The 25,079-nt window shown below is 44.0% G+C and overlaps 1 protein-coding gene across 4 annotated transcripts in view; it reads left to right on the top strand.

The window, feature by feature from the left end:
- Positions 1-25,079, top strand: part of LRCH1 (leucine rich repeats and calponin homology domain containing 1) — a 257,491-nt gene that overhangs the window by 143,351 nt on the left and 89,061 nt on the right. For all 4 annotated transcript variants that reach the window (XM_059684471.1, XM_059684473.1, XM_059684470.1 and 1 more), the window contains exon 3: positions 9,976-10,102. In XM_059684471.1, coding sequence (XP_059540454.1) covers positions 9,976-10,102 — 127 coding nt within the window. The remainder of the gene's footprint in view (positions 1-9,975; positions 10,103-25,079) is intronic.

Here is a 25,079-nt window from a genome sequence, read left to right as displayed (position 1 = left end):
AAACAGATACCTGCTTTCAGCAGCGGAAGCCTCAGAGCTGGAGCCAGAGCTAAAGCTGGCCCAGAATTAAAAAAATGATAAGAATAAAAGGAGCGGTTGGGAGCTTCAGTCACCCGCCAGCCTGAAAACAGCCCTCAGCCCCTCGCCCAGACTGGCCAGGCACCCCAGTGGGGACCCCCACCCTGATCCAGGACACCCTTCAGGGCAAACCAGCCGGCCCCCACCCATGCACCGGGCCTCCATCCTATATAGTAAAAGGATAATATGCCTCCCAGCACCGGGATCAGCGGAGCCGAGAGGCCTCCCGGCACCGGGATCAGCGTGACGGGGCAGCGCCCAAACCCCCTGATCGCCCTGCGGCTCTGTGTGTGACAGGGGGCGGGGCCACAACCTCCTATATGCCCTGCTCTGTTCGTGACAGGGGAAGGCGCCCCAACCCCCTTATCAGCCCTGCTCTGTGCCTGATAGGGGGGAGCTCCCCAACCCCCTGATCGCCCTGCGACTCTGTGTGTGACAGGGTGCGGCACCCCAACCCCCTGATCGGGTTGAAATCCCCCTTGAAATGACTTGTAAAGGATCTATTATGAAGTTACCTTTGGAAATGGTATATCTATAGATAATATTAAAAATATATCTAAATGTGCGATTCTTTGTCCTAAAAATGAGCATGTTCAAAAATTAAATGAAGAAATCTTGGATATTTTCGATGGAGATTTTTCACACCTTAAGATTTTCACACTTTGAGTGATGATTCCATCGATTCAACAGATGATGCCGAAAAGGAAAATTTTCCCATCTAATTTCTTAATAGTATTACTTGTTTGGGAATGCGGTGTCATAAATTAAAATTGAAAGTAGGTTCAATCATCATGCTACTGAGAAATCTTAATAGTAAGTGGGGTCTTTGTAATGGTACCAGATTTATTATCAAAAGATTGCGACCTAACATAATCAAAGCTGAAGTATTAGCAGGATCTGTGGAAGGAGAGGTTGTTCTGATTCCAAGAATTGATTTGTCCCCATCTGACACTGGCCTCCCATTTAAATTAATTCAAAGACAGTTTCCCGTGATGCCAGCATTTGTGAAGACTATTAATAAATCACAAGGACAAACTCTAGACAGAGTAGGAATATTCCTACCTCAACCCGTTTTCGGACATGATCAGTTATATGTTGCTTTCTCTCGAGTTCAAAGAGCATGTGATGTTAAAGTTAAAGTTGTAAATATTTCATCACAAGGAAAATTAGTCAAGCACTTTGAAAGTGTTTTTGCTCTTAATATCGTATACAGAGAGATATTAGAATAAGTTTAATCAATTTATCAGTCATTACTTTTATCAATATTGTTTTTATGTCATTTTTTTGGTTTTTATGTCATGCCTATGTTGTTGTTATATTATGTTATTGTTTATTAATCAATTTATATATTATTTTAATATATATTTTACTAATTTTCTTTCATTTCTGACACTTCTATTATAGAGAAAGGGCGAATAGTGATATTAAAATATTTCTTCTAATTAATTTCCTTTCAGTGTTCACGAATCCATGCACTGGGCCACTAGTTTGTAATAACTACCCAAGAATTGTTTGTTGAATTTGTTGAATCAAGTTTTGTGGCATGTCATACGAATTACAATCTGGGCTAAGAAAAACAGTGGCAAAGGTCTGGTATTTGAGTAAAGTAAGTGGATTTTTAAAACATATTTTTATTGATTTCAGAGAGGAAAAGGGAGAGAGAGAGAGAGATAGAAACTTCAATGATGAGAGAGAATCATTGATTGACTGCCTCTTGCACGCCCCCTACTGGGGACCAAGCCCGCAATCTGGGCATGTGCCCTTAACAGTGGTTCTCAACCTGTGGGTCATGACCCCTTTGGCGGTCAAACGACCTTTTCACAGGGGTCACCTAAGACCATCCTGCATATCAGATATTTACATTACGATCCATAACAGTAGCAACATTACAGTTATGAAGTAGCAACGAAAATAATTTTACAGTTGGGTCACAACCTGAGAAACTGTATTTAAAGGGCCAGAAGGTTGAGAACCAACCGAAATCGAACCCAGGACCCTTCAGTCCACAGGTCGATGCTCTGTCCACCAAGCCAAACTGGCTAGGGCAGTAAGTGGATTTTATAATATTGTCAGTAAAGGGGATATGCTACTGGTTTGTATAAGTTTTAGAGCAGTTAAGTGGAACTGAGTTATCAGTGGCTGTTAAATTACATGATAGAAGCATTATGAAAGCTCATTTCTTTGGAAGGATAAGTAGAAATAAGAGGATATATGTAGACTTATATTAGTGCATGTCAGTCTATATTACACATTCAAAAATTCTTAGAAATAGATGAATAATAATGTTTAGGCATCTTAATTTTTATTACATTTTTTTTTTATTAATTCATTGTCCATGAGTACATGTTGATCTGAGTGGCCTGTTCTGATTTAAATCAGTATCAATATCCCTTTCCTTTTTTGTGAAAAATGAAATGTTAAAGCAAAAAATATAATTTCATGGCTTTGGTGGTGTGGCTTGGAGGAAAAGGCAGGTAAGGAAGGTGTAACTTCCTGGTAAAGCAAATTAGAGTCTATTCTCTGTGAAACATGGTTCCAGGAAGTGGGGGAATTATCTTCAGTGCTAAACATCTTTCCTAGCCATTTACTAGTAGTGATGGTTTTTCTATGTGCCAGCAACTATGTTTTGCACACTGGTATTTTTCGGGACGTAAGGCTCAGGCCTCTGCAGTCTTAATACTTAAAATCCAAAAATCTACATTGATGCTTTAGAAGGGGTTTGGCCAATTCTTGCTAGTATTGGATATTGAGTTCTCTTTGAATATTTGATTTTGAACATTTAAGTTCTTTTTAGAATGAAGGACATAATACATGTTATAGAGGAAATTGAGAGTAATAGTTTTTAGAGCCTTGTCCTTTAGGAATTAGAAAAACTTTTAGAAAAAAAAGAGAAGGAATAACTGAGAAGGGGCGAGTTTTCAGTAATCACACTTTGAAATGTAATTTCAAACATACATTGGTAGTAGTGATTGCTGACCGTTAGGGGTATAGAAATGGAATATTTTAAGAAAGGGCTTGTTTATACTCAAGAGGAGACTGATAGGCTGTTACTGTGGGAAACCAGTTCAGTTTCAGTAGCCAAATATGGTGCAGGTATGCACAGTGGAACTGCACAGGGAAATACCCGTTGCAGCAATTTGCATGAGTTCTGAGGTGCTTTAGACACTCACTTTGTGCTTCTTGCTTTTCTTTCAGTTTCCTTTTCTAAAGTTGACTCTGCCTTCTCAAAACATGGCCTGTATGTCTGTGTGGAATGGGTTGGTGTAGTGTTTAAGAACTGGTTCAAAATTCAATACTGTGTTCTAGTTTTGAAACATTTTAAATTTTCAAATGATTGTCATACTCAAGTTGTAGGTAGCATAACTGCTTTCAAAGTTAAATTTAAACATAGACTCCCAGATTTTATGCATATACATAATCTCACTTGAGATTAATAATTTCATGTAAAACATGATTAAAATTATATTTATAGCTTTTCTATTTATGAAATTAAAATTGACCAAAACATGACCAGGCAACATAAAGCAATGTTCTTGTTGTTGGTGATTGTCTCAGACATATGATGGTGGTGGGAATGAAGGGAGAAGGCTGGCTATGTAAGGGCAACCAGTAGTCATTAGGGGAAACAAGGGTGAGACATGTTGCCTGGCTGGGTTTTCTAGAATAGACCAAGCAAGAAAAGGAAATGGTTCTCTATGGATATGGTTCACTGTTGTATGTGCATGAAGACAATTAACAGTCAAGTGTCATATACAAAACAGAAAAGTTACTCTGCCTTTAACGAATGGTGAATAGGGCATGCAAAAAGAACATGAAAACACAATTAGGTGAGGGATCCTGTGATAAAGGAAACTTACTTGGCTACAGTAATAATTGCTCTTGACTATAGGACCCGTGCCATGCACAGACAATTAATGCTATTTAAGCAAACAATAACAGTAAGTACCACATACTTGTTCCTTCCCCTCCCTGGCTGAGACTAATATAGGGTGAGCTGCCCAGGGTGTCAACCAGGAAATCTGGCCTACTTTTTCTGTGTCCCTTCAGATGTATGCTGTGACATTTTCTTAATAGAATTGTGATCTATTCATCATTTCTTGTTTCTCTTTGGAAACCAAATTGTAAATGGAGGTGGTGAACCTTAGATATGCATGGTTTCCTCGAGAACTGGTGGGATCCTGAAATTAAAGATGATGGATAAAAAAGTTATCCATGTGGTTGTAACTAGAGGCCTGGTGCACAAAAATTCATGCACTCGGAGGCAGGGATGTGGGGGAAGGGTCCCTCAGCTCGGCCTGTGCCCTCTTGCAGTCCAGGAGCCCTTGGGGGATGTCTGGCCTCCCTTTGTGGGAGGTGACTGGCGGGCTGATTGGGGGACCAAGCCAGCTGTCAACTGGCCAGCCCCACCCCCCATCACCCCGCTACTGCCACCAGTAGCCTCCCTCTGCAGGAGGCCACCAGCAGGCCGATTGGGGGGATGGCGCCATCCCCCAATCACTGTCCCCTCCCTCTGCCCGCTGGCACCCACCTTGGCTGGCCTGGCACCGCCTGCTCGCTGGCTCCGCCCCCTGCTGACCTGTCATTTCACTGTTTGGTCAATTTGCATATTAGGTTTTTATTATTTAGGATGTTGGTTCTCCACATTGGAAATAGTTATAAGGTTTGTTTTGGCCTGCAAGTGTATAGCCTGGTTCTCCTCAGTATGCCTTAGAATAATGATCTTTATTTTTAATTGATATGTTTTCAATAAGTGAAATATAAAACCATATTCTAAAAGTGACTGAAATTTTAGCAATTAGGAAATAAAAACCACTAAAACCTAGCTAAGCACACATATGCTCTTTTGGTTACCTCCCTAATAGTTGGCAACATTAATGGTTGGGCTTGATTTAATCTTTATATATGGATTTAGTGTGAGTTTATTTTTGTATAATTATTTATTATTAGTTACTAGAGGCCTGGTGCACAAAAATTTGTGCACTCGGAGGGGGAAGGGGGGTTCCTCAGCCCGGCCTGTGCCCTCTCACAGTCTGGGACCCCTCAGGAGATAACAACCTGCTGGCTTAGGCCTGCTCCCGGCTGGCAGAGGGCAGGCCCAATCCCTAAGTACAGCCCCTGGTCGGGCTCAGAGCAGGGCTGATTGGGGAGTTGGGGCACCGCCCCCTGTCATGAACAGAGCAGGGCGGATCGGGAGATTGCGATGCCACCCTCAGTCACGCTCAGGGTAGGGCTGATTGGGGGGTTGGGGCACCGCCCCCTGTCACACTCAAGGAAGGGTCAATGGGGATGTTGCGGCGCCACCCCCTGTCACGCACAGAGTAGGGCCAATCAGGGGGTTTGGGAGCTCCCCCCTATCAGGCACAGAGCAGGGCTGATCAGGGGGTTGGGGCGCCTTCCCGTCACGAACAGAGCAGGGCATATAGGAGGTTGTGGCCCCGCCCCCTGTCACACACAGAGCCGCAGGGCGATCAGGGGGTTTGGGCACTGCCCCCTGTCACGCTGATCCCGGTGCCAGGAGGCCTCTCGGCTCTGCTGATCCCGGTGCTGGGAGGCATATTGCCCTTTTACTATATAGGATAGAGACCTGGTGCATGGGAGGGGGCCAGCTGGTTTGCCCTGAAGGGTGTCCTGGATCAGGGTGGGGGTCCCCACTGGGGTGCCTGGCCAGCCTGGATGAGGGGCTGAGGGCTGTTTGCAGCTGGTCACACACCCTTCAGGGTGGGGGTCCCCACTGGGGTGCCTGGCCAGTCAGGGTGAGGCGCTGAGGGCTGTTTTCAGGATGGTGGGTGACTGAAGCTCCCAACCACTCCTTTTTTTCTTTTTTCTTTTTTATTCTGGACCAGCTTTAGCTCTGAGGCTTGGCTCCAGCTCTTAGACCTCGTCTGCTGAAAGCAGGTATCTTATTTGTTTGGGTTCTATAATCTAAACACTGTTTCAACTCCAGCTCTGAGATCTCGGCTGGCTGAAAGCAGGTTTCTGGGGTTTTGTTTAGCTTCTATAATTGTAACAATGTTTCAAACTGCAAGCTCAGAGGCCCGCAGTGGCAGGAGGGGAACGTTGGATTCCTCCGTCACTGAAGCAAGCAAGCCTCATGTTCGCTTCAAGCTGCCTGGCTGCCGGCCGCCATCTTGGCTGGCAGTTAATTTGCATATCACCCTGATTAGCCCATGGGAAAGGTAGCGGATTGACACCAATTTTCATGTTTCTCTTTTATTAGTGTAGATTGTATTTATTATTATTAACCTACTTTTGCTCACTCTTACAGTCCAGTAGAATAAAAAATACATATGATGCCCTGATAATAAAGTCACATGTAACAATATAGCATGCCTTCATCATCACATACTTTAAAGGAAATAATTCCCTAATAAACCAATAATAAATTGTCAAATACTAAGTTTGAAAACATTAATAATATGTGCCATATTAATAAGTGCCATAGTCAAAATACACTAAAATAAGACTCTGCAAAAGTAAAACCACAAATAAATGACCTGGCTTGTGAATTTCTTAATTTAAGAATTAGATTAAGTGATACTTGAAACCAAGAGAAATTTAGGCTATCAAAATTGTTCATACTATGTTGAGCTGCCTTGTTCCATCTTGGAATTAGGACAGAGACAAATCTAATGGAGAGTCATTCAACTGAGAAATATAGAAGACAAGCATTAACAGTAACTGTGGTAAAAGCCCACTGCCTGCCTTCCTCTCCTCATTGCTCCCTGTGCCATCCTCTACGCTGATGGGCAGGGAGACTGATGGGATGCTGGGTGAGCTTGGCTCTTTGATGGCAGGAAGTTTCTGGCCACCATGACTGGATCTATGATTTCTACTACTGAGTGAGTGGCCCTTTTCCCCCACTAATTTACTCTTTTGTAATGAGTGAGTTAATTTTTTATTTTGTTTTCAGATATGGCTCACAGGCTAGATTTGAAGGTAAATGTTACTTTATCAGACACTAAATGGCCTTATTTTTACACATTCTTTCTTCAAGGGGGTATTTATAGGGCTCAGGCCCCCAGGAGACTAGTGGGAGGGGAGGGTAGTGGATTTTAGCCTGAGGCACTTATTTGCTTGAGAAAAAATGCCAGATGAGTGGTTTCAAAAAGCTCAGGCTGCTGATGTGGGTAGAGGATTAAAGGGAACAATTTCTCCTCTCCTTTATAAATACCTGCTGGCGAGTTAATGGGATTTTGTGTGCATGTGTATTTCCTTTTTCAATTGGGGAAATTAAAAGTCATACTGGAACATCCTGTGATAAAATATGTGAGGTAGAGGCTGAGGGAACAGATAGATGCTGTAGAAGAAATGTGCCCCAGGTCTGTGGCATGTTGTATTATCACCAGAATTGGCATGTTACTGGTCTACTAGTGATTAAATACAGGAATATGTGGGGCATAAATAAATACCTATCTCATCAGCAACGTTTAGCATAAATAGCACTCTTTCCTATCGAAGAAACTAAATGCTTTCACAAGCTTAAATTTTATTTTATTTTCAATTAGTACACACCCTGGAAGAATTTCAGGCTATTTCAAATACTCATGCTTCTGAATAAACAGAGCCTTCATTGCATTACTTAAATAGTAAGATAAATGCCTCTCCAATTCAAAATCTGTTAATATGATTAGGTGCCTGCATTAAGGTAGTGAGACTGGGAATAGTTTAAATCTGAGTTTCCAAGATAAGAAAAAAAAGGAAAGATCTCAACTGTAATCGTTGATTCTGTGGAAAATAGGAATGTAGAAATTTGGAACATAATTATCTTTGTTCTCAATATTATCTCTTGAAAAGGAAGCTTAGTATAGCTCAAATAATAAAATTGTCTTATTAACATTTTAATATACCAATCCTCACTTTATGAAATTACATATTAATGAATATTTTATAACCACGAATTACATCCCAAATTATTTACTTGCCACCTTTTGATAAATTGAGTTCTCTTTTCAGGAGGTAGTGTCTTTGAAGAAAGCTCTCCCATCAGGCACCAGGAAGCAGGGCCTCTCCTTCTCTATCCAGAAGGCTTCTGTGGATGTGACAGGGTGCAGGAGGGGTTTGAGAGGACAGACAGACAGGCTAGTAGTCCTAGATTCTCCTACCACTATCCCCAGAGATCAGGAGAGAGGGCCAGGGTGAGGCCATCACCCTTATTCTCGCCTGCCATCCTAACCAGGAGGGAGTGAAGAGCTAGCTGGTCCTTCTAGTGCCAGGAACACTCACCCCCACCCCCATAGGGCTCTCAATCTCCTCTCCTCTGCTGGACCCTCATAGAGAAAGTTTTCTCATTCTTATGCTCCTCTCTGGGAATAGCTTTCTCTTTGGGCCTGGGCAGTAGGAGAAGATGTGGCCGTATCTTTTCTTGCTAAAACCTCATTACTTGGGCATTGGAGACCAGGAGCAGGAGAGGTGTCAGGGTGGTTACAACAGAGTACCCATATTAGGAAGGTTCTTTCAAGAGAACACCTGTTTTTTATGAGCCCAGTAGCTAGAGATACCCTTTGGCTAACCAGATCCCTCCACTCTCATATGGTATGGGGGAATTAGAGAGTAAAACCTTTACCCATACAGAAAAATGCCCAGATCATAAATGTACATCTTAATGAATTTTCACAAAAGAAGCATCCATATAACCAGTATCTAGATGAAGTTTATTTTTTTATGATACTAGAGGCCTGGTGCACAAAATTTGTGTATGGGTAAGGTCCCTAGGCCTGGCTGACAATCAGGGCCGATCTGTGGGGTGACTGCTGGGGCAGTTGGGGGCAGGTCCTGCTCGCACCCACCTTGGCTGCCTTGGGGCCTGCGGCCTTGGGGCAGTTCCTGCATTGAGCGTCTTCCCCCTGGTGGCCAGTGCACGTCATAGCAACTGGACGTTCCGCCATTCGGTTGATTTGCATATTAAGCTTTTATTATATAGGATATGTTTCCTAATTATAAAAGCACTTTGTAGTCATTTTGGAAAATTCAGCAAAATGTAGTAAGGAAAATAAAATCCACTCATTGTACCTACTCCCCCCCAAATGACCACTGGTAGCAATCTATGTGTTTGCAGTCCATCTGTCTGTCTCATGCCCTGCACACACCGATGTTATATGCACCCATAAATACATGCATACAGTACCACAGCCTCTGAAGCTTTACACACAGAAGTTCTAAGTAGGTGCAATCCATGACATACAACACAGTTTTATGTTTACTGTCTGGTTGTTGACTTCATCAGTAGCATGGCCAGAAAAGAAAGGGAAGCTGAAAACCATCTGTCTCCTTACTTGATACCAGGAAAGGGGCTGCTTGTGAGGGAGGAGATAAAATAAGTCACTGCCATATATGTGTGGATGATTCTTAGACTTCATTTCTTCAATATTTTCCCACCTCTCAGAAAACTCAGCAATAATGATTTTTTTAAGTAGCTCTCTTGCACATACCTAAGCAAACAGCCACAGTGAGTCAAAACGTTGGAAATTGGCTGGTGGTTTTGTGAGTTGCAGGAAAATGATCTCTCCATTATTACTAAAATAGGTGAGACAATGCCTTCGGTCCTCTCAGGATTTCCTGTTCACATTGTCAGGAAGAAGACAGTTGGCACCAGCTTCCTGTTGCTATTGGTGATGCAGGGCATGTTGCCCACCTGTCCCCTGGCTGGCCTTGGGCTCAGCTTCTGCAGGGGTTCCTTGTGCTTACCTCAGAACAGCTATGCCTCTCTTTTTGTAAAATATATTTTCTTGTCTTATACATAGGAGTTTGGAGTTATTACATATACAGAAACTTTATTGGATTTTCATATTTGTTAAGTGTCTTTTCAGCTCACTCTTTTTCTCCTTGCTTGTGAAAAAGATTCACAAATGGTATGGAGTGGCCTGTATGTTCACATGTGCCCTTGTATTGTCTTTTCAGTCGAAATCAGCTGTCCACCCTGCCCGCCTGCCTGTGTGGTCTGCCTCTCAAAGTTTTAATTGCAAGTAACAACAAACTTGGATCGCTGCCAGAAGAGATTGGTCAGCTCAAACAGTTAATGGAGTTGGTATGTACTGATTTTTATGGTGCTTGCTTACTAATCATAGTTAGCTGAAGTGGTCAGAAAAACTTGCTATGGTTGGACAGAGAGGAACTGAGCCTATCCTATATAATAAAAGCTTAATATGCAAATTGTCCCCTCTGGCAGTCATTTGACCCAGAGTTCAACCTCTCGCTATGACTACCAGGGGGCAGCGCACAACATGGCAGGCGTCTGCAATGTGCTGCAACCTCTTGCTGGCTACTTGGAGGCAGGGATGACACCCGGAGGTGCGGTGAGAACGGGGAGTGTCCTCTGAGCTCTCTCTCACTCCCCCTGCTACCCTCCCCTGGGATGCCAGGGATCATGTGCTGGGAAGTACACACCCCCACACACACTTTAGGTGCTGGGCGCCTGCGAGAAGCCTGTCTCGCACCCGTGTGGCATCTTCCAGGTGAGCCGGGCTGCAGCCTCCAGGACCACAGGGCCAGTCAGGCTTCCGGTGGGTACGCGCAGGAGCCAGTCTGCAAGGCCAGTCAGGAGAGAGCACGCTGCCTGCCCGGCTTCCGTGCAGCACCGCTGGGCGGCCCAGAGACCCATATTGCACCCCAGCCTGTGGCGCGCTTACTTCGTCTCTGCGTGGGGACTCGGGTGCTGTGACTCAGGTGGAGGGGGCTGCCGGGGCCCAGGTGCTGCTTAAGGCCCAGAGGTCAGCTGAGACCTGCCCTTCCATGCCAGACGCTTGTGCTTCGATTGCTGGCCAGGCCTAGGGACCACACCTGTGCCTCTAGAGTTATTGATAAAGACATTAAGGAGGGAGAGGAGTAACCTTGGCTTTGTTGTAACAGACATAGTTTCTGAAAGTTACAGATTTTCTGTAGTTCACACTTCCTTAAGTTTACATGTTTTACAGCTCCTGAAGTTTACAGGTTATCATGTGGTAGTTAGATCATTTTTTTTCACAATGAAAATAAGTTTGTGATAAATTATGGGTAAACAAAAACTAATCTACAAATAGGTTAATAGGCCCCACTTTCTGAATGTATATATATATATATATATATATATATATATATATATATATATATATATATGTCACAAGACAGAAATAACAGCGTGCCCTGATTCTGTAAGGATTTCAGCAACCATGCTCTAGAGCAGTGGTCGCCAACCTTTCCAACCTCTGCGGACCACTGGTTGGTGACTGCTGCCCTAAATCAATGTAACTTTAAAATGTGACCCTATCCCGGAGAACCAAGATGGCGGCGATATAGGCAGACGCGTCCCAGGTCGTGTCCCGGAGCAAATGGAGCAAGCAGCTGAAGCTAGTAACACTCACACCGAATTGGCGAAATTGCTCAGCTGGTGAGAGGGTTTGCAGCCGGGAAGAGCAGAACTCCCCTGGAAAGGTAAAAAAAAAACCAGGGATTTGGGCAGGAAAGTTTGCCTGACCTCTGAGCCCAGAGAGTCGGAGGGAGACCGAGTGGCAGACAGCCGCGTCCCTTGGGACAGGCACAGCCCCTGACAGGGGAAAGGAGAACCACGGGATTCCTGGCGCCGCCAGGGAAATTGAGAGCTGGGTTCTGTGATCACGGAGGACTGAGCCTAAAGGGGGCAGCCTGAAGAGCTGACCTGACCATGCAGTCCCGGTAAGAGAAGAAGCTTACAGAAACCAAGCCTTCCCCGTTTCCGCGGCCGGCATTTGTTTGTTTGTTTACACTGAATCCTGTTCATGGGACATTTCGGATACAGACACTCACCTGTGCTGAAGAGAGGGAGAGTGTGCGGAGGAGTGGAATCTGGGGAGGGACTGGGGAAAGAGGGGGAGCCGGGAGAGGTGGTAGTGAATTGAGTGCTGAGACACCCCTGAGCCCAGGACTGGGGCAGCCACCCGCTCCTGAGAGTGAGTCTCCTCCCCCCAGCCCCCAGGCAAGGAGCACAGCCACACCCAGATTCCACCCTGTACGAGATCAAGGATTAAGATACCCTGATCAGTCCCTGGGAGTTAACAGGGTCTGGCCTATAGGGGGATTTTCAATCCCAGCAACAACATAGCGCCGGTAACTAACTATTAAGCAGTCAGCTCTGGGCAGTGAACTTCCACTGGACAGAGAGGCCCTATAGCCTCAGAAGCCAACCCCAGAACACTGCCACCCAGAGGCTGACCCACAAACTGACTCTTTGCTAAACACAAAATAAGGCAGTCTGGGAAATAAATGTGGCATGCTTTAAAATAAGGACTGTGGTTTACAACACAGAGGAACAGTATATCGCAGGGTAACTCAACACTCTCCTGAATACCTGGAAGGTCTAAGGCGAGCCACACTGAAGAATAGAAGAAACGAAGGACATTCACTACGGCAATTTTTTTTTTCTTTTTTTTCTTTTTTCACTTTTTAACTAAGAAACCAATTTTTTTTCACTTTTTTTTCCGTTCTTTTTTTTTTTTCTCTTTTTCTTTCTTTTCTTCTTTTTCCATCACCTGATTTTACCCTTTTAATTACTACCTTCTTATTTTTAACCAGTATTACTACTGCTACCATTTTACCATTTTTTAAAGTGCCATTTTATTTTTTCTTTATTTTATTTTGGGATTAGTGTTCACCATTCTATTTTCATCGTTATATTATTGGTTGTTTCTAGTTTGCATTCATATCCAGGGAGCTGTTGCTGGAATTTGTTGGGATTAATGGCTGTTCTATAGGAGTATTCTTCTCATATAAAAAGTCTCTTCCCCTCTTCCACTTCATTCTCTCTTTTCGCTCTTTTTTTTTCTTTTCTTTTCTCGCTTTTATTTTCCCCCTTTTTCCCAATTTCATTTTTGCACTCCCTTTTTTTGGTCCCTACTTTTCTTTTCCTTTCTCTCTTTTATCTTTTTCTCTTCCTTCTTCCTTATCCCCTAATTCTCTTAATTCAGGTGGTCACCTTTAATTGGGGTTATTAATATCGTGAATATATTTGTGTATAGTGCCTGGTACGTGGTGCCTTGTTGTGTTGTATTTTGTGCCTTTAAATCAACGCAGCAGATCCAAGCAACAACAACCTCCTGAGCACCACATCCTCTGCTGAGGAACAGCAGCTGTACGTGAAACCTCGCCACACCAGCCAGAAGAGCCACCACAGCTGTGAACAGCACCCACCAGAGGAGCTGCTGACAACTGAAGAGCAGCTGCTACCGCAACCGCCCGAAGAGCAACCACAGACCAAGGAGTCACTGCCACCAAGGGAGCAACCACTGAACAACTCAACGTCTAGATATGTCAGTGAGATCAAACATGGGTAGACAAAGAAACCCCCAAAGGAAAGAGAAGGAGGACTCTCCAGAAAAGCAGCTAAGTAATACAGAGGCATGCAACATGACAGATAAAGAATTCAGAATAAGGATCCTAGAGTGCATAAACCGGATGGAGGAAAAAATCGACAACCTCTGCAAGAAGCAAGAAGAAACAGATGAAAAAATAGATAACATATGGAAGAAGCTAGAAGAAACAGATGAAAAAATCGATAACATATGGAAGAAGCTAGAAGAAACAGATGAAAAAATCAACAACCTAAGTAAGACCCAAGAAGAAATGAAGAGTGATATAGCTGCAATGAAAAACTCCATTGAAAGTATCAACAGTAGACTAGGAGAAGCGGAGGACCGAATAAGTGAATTAGAAGACAAGGAAGCAAAACACACCCAAAATGTACTGCAATTGGAGAAAAAAATTAAAAGACAGGAGGAGAGCCTAAGGGAGCTTTGGGACAACATGAAACGAAACAACATACGAATAATAGGAGTACCAGAACAACAGAAGGATGAACAAGGATTAGAAAACCTACTCGAAGAAATAATATCAGAAAACTTTCCTGAGGTGGGGAAGAAAAAAGTCACACAAGCCCAGAGAGTCCCAAACAAGGTGAACCCGAAAAGACCCACACCAAGACACATCATAATCACCATGGCAAATGTTCAGGACAAAGAGAGAATCTTACAGGCTGCAAGAGAGAGACGGAAAGTTACATACAAGGGATCTCCCATTAGATTGTCAAACGACTTCTCAACAGAAACACATCAGGCAAGAAAAGAATGGACTGAAATTTACAAAGTGATGCAAAGCAAAGGACTGAATCCAAGAATACTCTATCCAGCAAGGCTATCATTCAAACTTGAAGGGGAAATAAGAAGCTTCACAGACAAAAAAAGGCTAAGGGAGTTTGTCACTACCAAGCCAGCATTGCAAGGAATGCTAAAGGGACTGATATAAAAATAAGAAATAAAAAGCTCAGAAAGAAAACAGCCACACACACACAAAAAAGAAATGGCTACAAACAAGTACCTTTCAATAATAACTTTAAACGTAAATGGACTAAATGCTCCAACCAAAAGACATCGAGTGGCTGAATGGATAAAAAAACATGACCCATACATCTGCTGTCTACAAGAAACCCACCTCATTAGAAGGGACTCACACAGACTGAAAGTGAAAGGATGGAAAAATATCTTTCAGGCAAATGGAAAGGAAAAGAAAGCTGGGGTAGCAATACTTATATCGGACAAAATAGACCTCAAAGTGAAGGCCTTAACAAGAGATAAGGAAGGCCACTTCATAATACTAAAGGGATCAATACAACAAGAAGATATAACCCTGGTAAACATATATGCACCCAATGTAGGAGCACCCAAATTCATAAAAAAACTCCTGGAAAATATCAAAGGAGTGATCGACAACAATACAATCATAGTAGGGGACTTTAATACACCATTGACAGCACTGGATAAGTCCTATAGACAAACAACCAGCAAAGATATAGCAATCCTAAATGACTCACTAGATCAGATGGACTTAATAGACATCTTCAGAACACTTCACCCCAAAGCCAGAGAATATACGTTCTTCTCAGGTGCTCATGGGACATATTCAAAAATAGACCACATATTGGGTCACAAGCAAAGTATCCCCAAATTCAAGAAGATTGAAATCATAAAAAGCGTCTTCGCAGACCACGATGGCATAATATTAGAAATAAACTACAATAAAAACAACCCAAAATACTCAAACACCTGGAAGCTGAATAGCATGCTATTAAATATTGATTGGGTTACCAATGAGATCAAAGAAGAAATTAAAAACATCCTGGAAACTAATGACAATGAAAACACAACAATCCAAAACCTATGGGACACATTGAAAGCAGTCCTGAGAGGGAAGTTTATAGCTCTACAGGCCTATCTCAAAAAACAAGAAAAAATGGTAGTAAATCATCTAACTCTACAACTCAAAGAATTAGAAAGAGAGCAACAAGAAAACCCCAGAGTGAGCAGAAGGAAGGAGATAATAAAGATTAGAGCAGAAATAAATGACATAGAGACCAAAAAAACAATACAGAAAATCAATGAAACCAAGAGCTGGTTCTTTGAAAGGATAAACAAGATTGACAAACCTCTAGCCAGACTCACCAAGAAGCAGAGAGAGAGGACCCAAATAAATAAAATCAGAAACGATAGAGGCGAAATAACAACAGACCCCACAGAAATACAAATGATTGTTAAAAAATACTATGGACAGCTTTACTCCAACAAACTAGACAACCTGGAGGAAATGGACAAATTCCTAGAAAAATACAACATTCCAAAACTCAATCAGGAAGAATCTAAAAATCTCAACAGGCCAATAACTATGGAAGAAATTGAAGCAGTCATCAAAAAGCTTCCATCAAACAAAAGCCCAGGACCAGATGGCTTCACAGGGGAGTTTTACCAAACATTCAAGGAAGAACTAAAACCTATCCTTCTCAGACTACTACAAAAAATTCAAGAGGAAGGAACACTTCCAAGCTCATTCTATGAAGCCAGCATCACCCTAATACCAAAACCAGGTAAAGACAACACAATGAAAGAGAATTACAGGCCAATATCCCTCATGAACATAGATGCCAAAATCCTCAACAAAATCTTAGCAAATCGGATCCAGCAGTACATCAGAAAGATCATACACCATGACCAAGTAGGATTTATCCCAGGGATGCAAGGATGGTACAATATCCGCAAATCAATAAACGTGATACATCACATAAACAAATTGAAAGAAAAAAACCACATGGTCATATCAATTGATGCAGAAAAAGCATTTGACAAAATTCAACACCCATTTTTGATAAAAACTCTCAGCAAGGTGGGAGTAGAAGGATCATACCTCAACATAATAAAAGCCATATATGACAGGCCCACAGCCAACATCATACTCAACGGACAAAAACTAACACCATTTCCCCTAAGAACAGGAACAAGACAGGGATGCCCCCTCTCACCACTCCTGTTCAACATAGTACTGGAAGTGTTAGCCATTGCAATTCGGCAAGAAGAAGAAATAAAAGGCATCCAAATTGGAAAAGAGGAAGTAAAACTGTCCTTATTTGCAGACGACATGATATTATACATACAAAACCCTAGAGATTCCATCAAAAAGCTACTAGACTTAATACATGAATTTGGCAATGTAGCAGGATACAAAATTAACCCCAAGAAATCTGAGGCATTTCTATACACCAATAGTGAACTTTCAGAAAGAGAGATTATAAAAATAATCCCGTTTACCATTGCACCAAAAAAATTAAGCTACCTAGGAATAAACTTAACTAAAGAGGTAAAAGACCTCTACTCAGAAAACTACAGGACGTTGAAAAAAGACATAGAGGAAGACATAAACAGATGGAAGAACATACCATGTTCATGGATTGGTAGAATCAACATCATTAAAATGTCCATACTACCCAAAGCAATCTATAAATTCAACGCACTTCCCATTAAAATACCAACAGCATACTTCAGAGATCTAGAACGAACTTTCCAAAAATTCATCTGGAATAAAAGAAGACCCCGAATAGCTGCAGCAATCCTGAAAAAGAACAAAGTAGGTGGGATCTCAATACCAGATATCAAGTTGTATTACAAAGCCACTGTTCTCAAAACTGCCTGGTACTGGCACAAGAATAGGCATACAGATCAATGGAATAGAATAGAGAGCCCAGAAATCGGCCCGAACCAATATGCTCAATTAATATTTGACAAAGGAGGCAAGAACATACAATGGAGCCAAGATAGTCTCTTCAATAAATGGTGTTGGGAAAATTGGACAGATATATGCAAGAAAATGAAACTAGACCACCAACTTACACCATATACAAAAATAAACTCAAAATGGATAAAGGACTTAAATGTACGACAGGAACCATAAAAATTCTAGAAGAATCCAAAGGCAAGAAAATTTCAGACATATGCCGAAGCAATTTCTTCACTGATACAGCTCCTAGGGCACTTGAAACTAAAGAAAAAATGAACAAATGGGACTACATCAAAATAAAAAGCTTCTGCACAGCAAAAGAAACCATAAACAAAACAACGAGAAAACCCACTGTGTGGGAAAACATATTTGCCAATGACATATCTGATAAGGGCCTAATCTCCAAAATTTATAGGGAACTCATACAACTTAACAAAAGGAAGATAAACAATCCAATCAAAAAATGGGCAAAGGACCTAAATAGACACCTTTCAAAAGAGGACATTCAGAAAGCCAAGAGACATATGAAAACATGCTCAAAGTCACTAATCATCCGAGAGATGCAAATCAAAACAGCAATGAGGTACCATCTCACACCTGTCAGACTGGCTATCATCAACAAATCAACAAACGACAAGTGCTGGAGAGGTTGTGGAGAAAAAGGAACACTTGTGCACTGCTGGTGGGAATGCAGACTGGTGCAGCCACTATGGAAGACAGTATGGAGTTTCCTTAAAAAACTGAAAATGGAACTCCCATTTGACCCTGTGATCCCACTTCTAGGAATATATCCCAAGAAACCAGAAACACCAATCAGAAAGGATATATGCACCCCTATGTTCTTAGCAGCACAATTCACCATAGCTAAGATCTGGAAACAGCCTAAGTGCCCATCAGTAGATGAATGGATTAGAAAACTGTGGTACATCTACACGATGGAATACTATGCTGCTGTAAAAAGGAAGGAACTCTTACCATTTGCAACGTCATGGATGGAACTGGAGAGCATTATGCTAAGTGAAATAAGCCAGTCAATAAAGGAAAAATACCACATGATCTCACTCATTCATGGACAATAGAGACCATTATAAACTTTTGAACAATAATAGATACAGAGGCAGAGCTGCCTCAAACTGATTGTCAAACTGCAGCGGGAAGGCCGGGGTGGGTTGGGGGGCAGGAGGTAGGGGGGTAAGAGATCAACTAAAGGACTTGTATGCATGCATATAAGCATAACCAATGGACATAAGATACTGGGTGATAGGGGAGGCTAGGGGACTGTCTAGGGCGGGGGGATAAAATGGATACATATGTAAGACCCTTTGTAATACTTTAAGCAATTAAAAAAAAAATAAAAAAATAAAATGTGACCCTATCCCCAGGGATAAAAAAGAAAAACAAGATACAGACGGGCAGAGATGGGTTTGTAAGTGTGTACCTGAGGGTGAGGTGCACTACTGTATTTCAGCTCTTTCTGTACCTATTTAATTACTTACCTTGTTTCTTAGAGTGTGAAAGAATGAATTCTTTCTAGACTTCCATTGAGCTAAAATGGGTGAAGGTAGAGGCAAGAATGAGCAATCAGGTTAAAACAATAGTCACAATTTAGCCTCCAAGCAAGCATTATTTCACACTGACCTTGTGTCAAACACAGAGCAAAACATTGTGATTCCAACCATGGAAAGGACACGGTACCTTCTTGCAAGTAGATGCCATTCTAGAACATTGATGACCAATGACTTTTCTTTGTGTGCCAACTCAGTTAATTTCTTTGGGGCCACCTGGAATCCTGTTGTGATGGCTTGTGAGGCCCGATAGAGTGCTGTGATCATTTAGTCATGTCTGCTTCGAGAATTGGCTAGGAAAGTGACAGCACCCGTGTCACATGTGTATCCACTTTGACTTTAGTATAGAAATGAGTAACTGCTGTATCAAGGCATCAGAGCTACTTAAAACAGGACTTATGTGATAGCAGACTCTGAAACCCATTCCAGCTCCCTCAGACTAAGAGCTGAGATTGGTTATAGAGATGCAGAGGTCTTCCCATCACTCAGTATCAGGACATTTGATCAGGGATCATGACATGACTAGAACAAGACACTGGAAAGTTGTCCAGAACTGTGGCCATGGTTTACTTTTATGACTTTCTCTACTTCTGCATACAATGGAGAAGTTGCCTAGCTCACAGATTCCAAGTGTACTAGTAAATGTTCTCCCAGCTAAAGCACTGAGCAGGGACCTACTAGCAGGTCTCAGCCCTGGTTTCTAAGTGAGAGGCAAGATCTGAGTCTCATGTCCTCTCCTGACTCAGTCAGCAATACCCAAGGCACATTGCCCTAACCTGACTGCTCAGCTGCAACCAATGGGGGCAGTTCTGAAAGAAGTTGGTTACTAAGTTGGATCCTCTCACCCCAAAGTCTATTACAAGAAGTGTACTTACAGGGTAGGGAATGATTGATTAGTCTTGGGGCTGGGAAAGGTTTTAAGGGAAGAGACCTTTGGGAGGTTCCTTACATTCCTCCACGTATCAAACAGAGTGAAATTGTGATTCCAACCATGGAAAGGACACGGTGCCTTCCTGCAAGTAGATGCCAGTCTAGAAGATTGATGACCAATCACTTTTCTTTTGTGTGCCAACTCCAGTTAATTTCTTTGGGGCCAGAAATCCATGTGGGATTTCTGAGATGAAAATAAGAAGGCAGAGACAGGAAGGCCTTCAAGAAGGAGGGATGACTTGTGCAAAGACAGGACAGTATGGTACTACAGGGCATGCTTGGGCAGTAGGAAGCAGTTTAATCCTCCCGAGACGAGGTAGAATGGGATGACTGCCGCAGGTTCAGGCCACCATTATCAGCTCCTTCGCAGGGTATCCAAGGCCCACCTTGGTCTGGCCCCTGCTTCCCGCTCAGGTTCATCTCTTGCCCCTAGTCCCTTCACCCTCTAAATTGCAGTCTTCTGGTGATGCACCTCGTTCATTTTCATTTCTGTCCTGTAGAGCATGGACTGTTTCTTCCTCCTCCTCGTTTGGTCAGTTTTTAGATCTCACTTAAATCTCACTTTCTCCAAAATGCCTTCCCAGGTCCTGAGCTAGGTGCTTTTAAGACAAGCACCCAAAACTTACCATCCAATTTTCACAGAGTCACATTTGTCATCTTACTTGGTATTCTCCACACCTTGAAAACTGCTTAAGGACAAGGGACGTCTATTGCTGTTGTATCTGGTGCCCGGCACACTATAGACACCGAAAAATGTTTGCTGCATGCTGCTGTCAAATGGTGGAACGTGGGCCACTAAGGTGGCTTGGGGCAGACTCCCAAGTACTTTACTGGGTTGGGGGGACTCTACTCTCAGTCCAGGTTAATTCAGAAGGTGCCATTTTAACAGAAAACAAACAAATATAGAATAATGCTTTGGATGAAACTGATAGTTATATGTTGTCTTTTTAATGCTTCTTTCAGGAGTCTGATAAATAGAATATACAAATTGTTGTTGTTGTTTGCTACTTTTTGGCTCCTGACTGATGAAGTCAGCGTTCTGGACCCTTTTGGCAGCCAGAATGTTTCAGTCCCACTGCTCCCTGTGCTTCAGCCCACAGTGTGCCAGCCATCAGCTGTGCCTAGAAGTACGGACAGCTCTGTTAATAGGTGGCACAAGTGCTGAGCCCTGGAGCCACCCAGGTCAGAGCAGGGCTTTCCGTCAGTTTGCGGGGCTGGCAGAGGAAGTACAACAGCACTGTCTGCAGCCTTGAGACACACAGGCTGCTGGTTGGGTGGAAGAGACACCCTGAGCTTTTCTTAGGCACCTTGTCTGCAGCCAGCCCTAACGTAGGCTGCCCTGCCTCTTAGTTACAGCAGTCATCAACCAGTCCTCGTGAATTTTCTCTACCAGCAACAACTATTGAACCCTGGAGTTCTGGAATGCTAGAGCCATAGAGGTTTTAAAAGACATCTAATCCAAGGTGTTGACATTTTACAAATAAGGAACTGAGGCAGGGAGATGTATAGAGCATCACCCTGGTGTAGTCAACTTAGAACTTCAGTTGAAACACCCTCACCCAGCAAGCAGCAGATGCAATTTTGTTTTATTTATTTATAAAATGTGTTTTTATTGATTTTTAGAGAGAAATGAGGGGGGAGAGATAGAAACATAAATGAGAAAGAAACATCGATCAGCTGCCTCAGCAGATGTACCAATAATTTTAAATGTACTAGTAACTACATTTAAAAATATATATAAGCAAACAAACTCTAATAATATATTTTAACCCAAGATAGCCAAGATATAATGTCACATCTGTACAATGTAACATTAATGAGGCATTTTGTATTCTTTGTTTGTATTAAGTCTTTGCAGTCCAGTGTGTGTTTACACTTGCAGCACAGCATGGGTTGGACTGGTCACATTCTCATGCCCAGTAGCCACATGTGGTGACTACCATACTGGAAGGGCAGCCTGTGTTTTTTTCTACTCTGCGTGTAAGCAAGCTAGATCTTTGTTTGAAAAAAGCATTTATTTGTGAAGTTGGTAAAAATTCAATAAGTTGCCATTATTTAACCACAAAGGGTAACTAGCCTTGCTTAAGGTCGCAGACTAAAAAAAGATTAGTTCTCATTCCTTCCGATCTTTAATCTTTTTGCTTAAAATAGTAGTATTACTGTAGGTAATCAGGTGTTTTTTAGCTATCAACTAGAAGAAAATTCCCAGGAGAGCCTAAAGTAAGTCTCGGATTATGTGGGCGGCTTCTGTTTTGTGCTACATAGTAACCAATTTACTAAAAAATATGGGCGCTCCCCAAGCATTTAGAGTACCGTAAGCCACCACCGTGCTGAAAAAATTTCTCAGTTTATGGGCTCAGCATTGTTTAAGTATTTTGAAGGAAATCATTTTAAAATTTTCACATTAGACTCAGAGTTTCCTAAATTGAGTTGTAAACTCTGTTTTTCTTCTGAGTATTTGTGGAACATTCTAGAATCATTTGCTTAAAAAACAAACACAAAAGCACTATAGCCATCTACAAGAAAGGAGTTGTCCTTTCTAATTTTTGAGAGAAATTGGGGTTGGAAAAAATATCTGACCATCTATGTGTGCTCCCTATGATGGGAAGAGATTACTAAGCACCTACTGTATACCAGGCACTCTGCTAAGTACGTGATGTGTTATTTCATCTAATCTTCATAATAATCCAGCAACGTAGTGATTATATCTACGTTTTACAGGCAAGTTTGAGTTTCCAAATTACTTACCTAAGGCTGTGGAGCTACAACGTAGTGGAGCTGAGGTGAAAACCAGGTTTGTCTGATGAAAGTCCACACCCTTTCCACAGCTGTGTTCATTGTGCCTCATCTAGATTGTACGGAAGCCTGTCATGGAGAAAGGGTCATGATTTCTTTCTTTGGCATTCCTGGATTCAGCTTGGACTGATTTTCCCGTCAAAGTTGTGGTAGGTCATGAACAGCTGAGAGTGAATCAGAGAAATGTTACAAAAAATATGGTGTGGTACAAATGGGCGGGCAGTGTCTGTCTGAAGGTTTTCTCACCAAAGAGCCACAGCGAGGAAGGAGGGGCAGCAGACTTCTCTTGTACTGACTAAACCTCACTTTACTCATTGAAACCTTGTTAACATATTGGAAACATGGTTCTCTTGCTGTCAAATCATGCCTGAAGAATAAGGTATGGTAAATATTTGGTAAGACATACTTATTGAATGCCATCCTATCTAATAAAAGAGAAACATGGTAATTAGCCGTACCTCCGCGAACCTTCCCATTGGCTAATCAGGGCGATATGCAAATTAACTGCCAGCCAAGATGGCAGCAAACATGAGGCTTGCTTGCTTCAGTGATGGAGGAAGCTCCCCGCCTGCCGCTGCTGGGCTCTGAGCTTGCAGTTTGAAACATTGTTACAAATATAGAATCTAAACAAACTCCAGAAACCCGCTTTCAGCCAGCCGGGATCTCAGAGCTGGAGGTGATACCTGCTTTCAGCAGCTGAGGCCTCAGAGCTGGAGCCAAGCCTCAGAGCTAAAGCTGGCCCAGAATAAAAAGAAAAAAAAGAAAAAAAGGAGCGGTTGGTAGCTTCAGTCATCCGCCAGCCTGAAAACAGCCCTCAGCCCCTCACCCAGACTGGCCAGGCACCCCAGTCGGGACCCCCACCCTGAAGGGGGTGTGACCAGCTGCAAACAGCCATCATCCCATCATCCAGGCTGGCCAGGCACCCCAGTGGGACCCCCACCCTGAAGAGGGTGTGACCAGCTGCAAACAGCCATCATCCCATCATCCAGGCTGGCCAGGCACCCAAGCAGGACCCCCACCCTGATCCAGCCGGCCCTCACCTGTGCACCAGGCCTCTATTCTATATAGTAAAAGGGTAATATGCCTCCTAGCACTGGTATCAGCGGAGCCGCAAGGCCTCCCAGCACCGGGATCAGCATGACAGGGGGCAGTGCCCAAACCCCCTGATCGCCCTGCGGCTCTGTGTGTTACAGGGGGCAGGGCCACAACCTCCCTATCTGCCCTGCTCTGTTCGTGACAGGGGAAAGTGCCCCAACCTCCTGATCAGCCCTGCTCTGTGCCTGATAGGGGGGAGCTCCCCAAGCCCCTGATCACCCTGCGGCTCTGTGTGTGACAGAGTGTGGCGCCCCAACCCCCGCCACCCCCCACATGGGCCCTGCTCTGTGTGTGACAGGGTAGAGCCATAACCTCCCCATCACCCCTGCCCTGAGTGTGACAGTGGCGGCGCCCCAACCCCCTGATTGGCCCTGCTCTGTGGGTGATAGAGGGTGGCGCCCCAACCGCCCCCCACAAGCCCTGCTCTGTGTGTGACGGGGTAGAGCCATAACCTCCCCATCGGCCCTGCTCTGTGTGTGACAGGGGGCGGTGCCCCAACTCCCCTATCAGCCCTACTCTGTGAGTGACGGGGAGCTCCTCAACCCCCTGATCGGCCCTGCTCCGTGCGTGACAGGGTACAGAGCCCCAACCCGCCTGATGGGCCCTGCTGTGTGTGTAACAGGGGGCAGTGCCCTAACCCCCTGATTGGCCCTGCTCTGTGTGTGACGGGGTGGAGCCGCAACCTCCCCATCGGCCCTGCCTTGAGTGTGACAGGGGGTGGCGCCCCAACCCCCCAATCGGCCCTACCCTGAGCATGACTGAGGGTGGCATCGCAACCTCCTGATCCGCCCTGCTCTGTGCATGACAGGGGGCGGCGCCCCAACTCCCCAATCAGCCCTGCTCTGAGCCCGACCAGGGGCTGCACCTAGGGATTGGGCCTGCCCTTTGCCATCCGGGAGCAGGCCTAAGCCAGCAGGTCGTTATCTCCCAAGGGGTCCCAGACTGCAAGAGGGCCCGGGCCGGGCTGAGGGACCCCCTTTCCCCACCGAGTGCACAAATTTTTGTGCACCAGGCCTCTAGTCTATATATACCAAACCCTAATATGCAAATAGACCGAACAGCAGAACAACTGAACAACCAGTTGCTGTTATGTGTGCTGGCCACCAGGAGAAATGTGCAGAACATGGCGGGCGTTGGCAGCAGGCGGCAGAGTGTGGAACGTGGCGGGCATCGGCTGAGGTGGGATGGTGGAGCAGGGGAGTGGGGGTGCCAGACCAAGATGGGGTTCCGGTCGCTGTCATGAGGGCAAGCCTCTGGAGGTTACCTAAAATTCTTTGCTCCCACACACTGCGGTGCTGCCAGTGCCAGCCCCTCTCACACCCACTGTTGGCGCCTGGTGTCGGTCCCAATCCCTCGGCGCTGTCAGAAAGTGTGAACAGCGGCTGCTGGCCCCAATTGCCCCTGAGGACTTCTCCACCTCCCCTTGCTCCTGAGGGGCAATCGGGGCAGCTGCTGCCACTTGCACCCACTGCTGGCACCAGCCCCAGTTACTCCACGCCATCAGAGGGTGCAAGTGGGGCCAGCACCATCAATGTGTGGGAGCGGTGTCAACGGGAGCAGGGCTGCTAGCAG

This window comes from Myotis daubentonii, chromosome 2 (genome assembly GCF_963259705.1).
Source record: "Myotis daubentonii chromosome 2, mMyoDau2.1, whole genome shotgun sequence".
Classification (NCBI taxonomy): Eukaryota; Metazoa; Chordata; class Mammalia; order Chiroptera; family Vespertilionidae; genus Myotis; species Myotis daubentonii.
The sequence above is the reverse complement of the archived record's forward strand: the minus strand, read 5'-3'. Positions and strand labels throughout refer to the sequence as shown.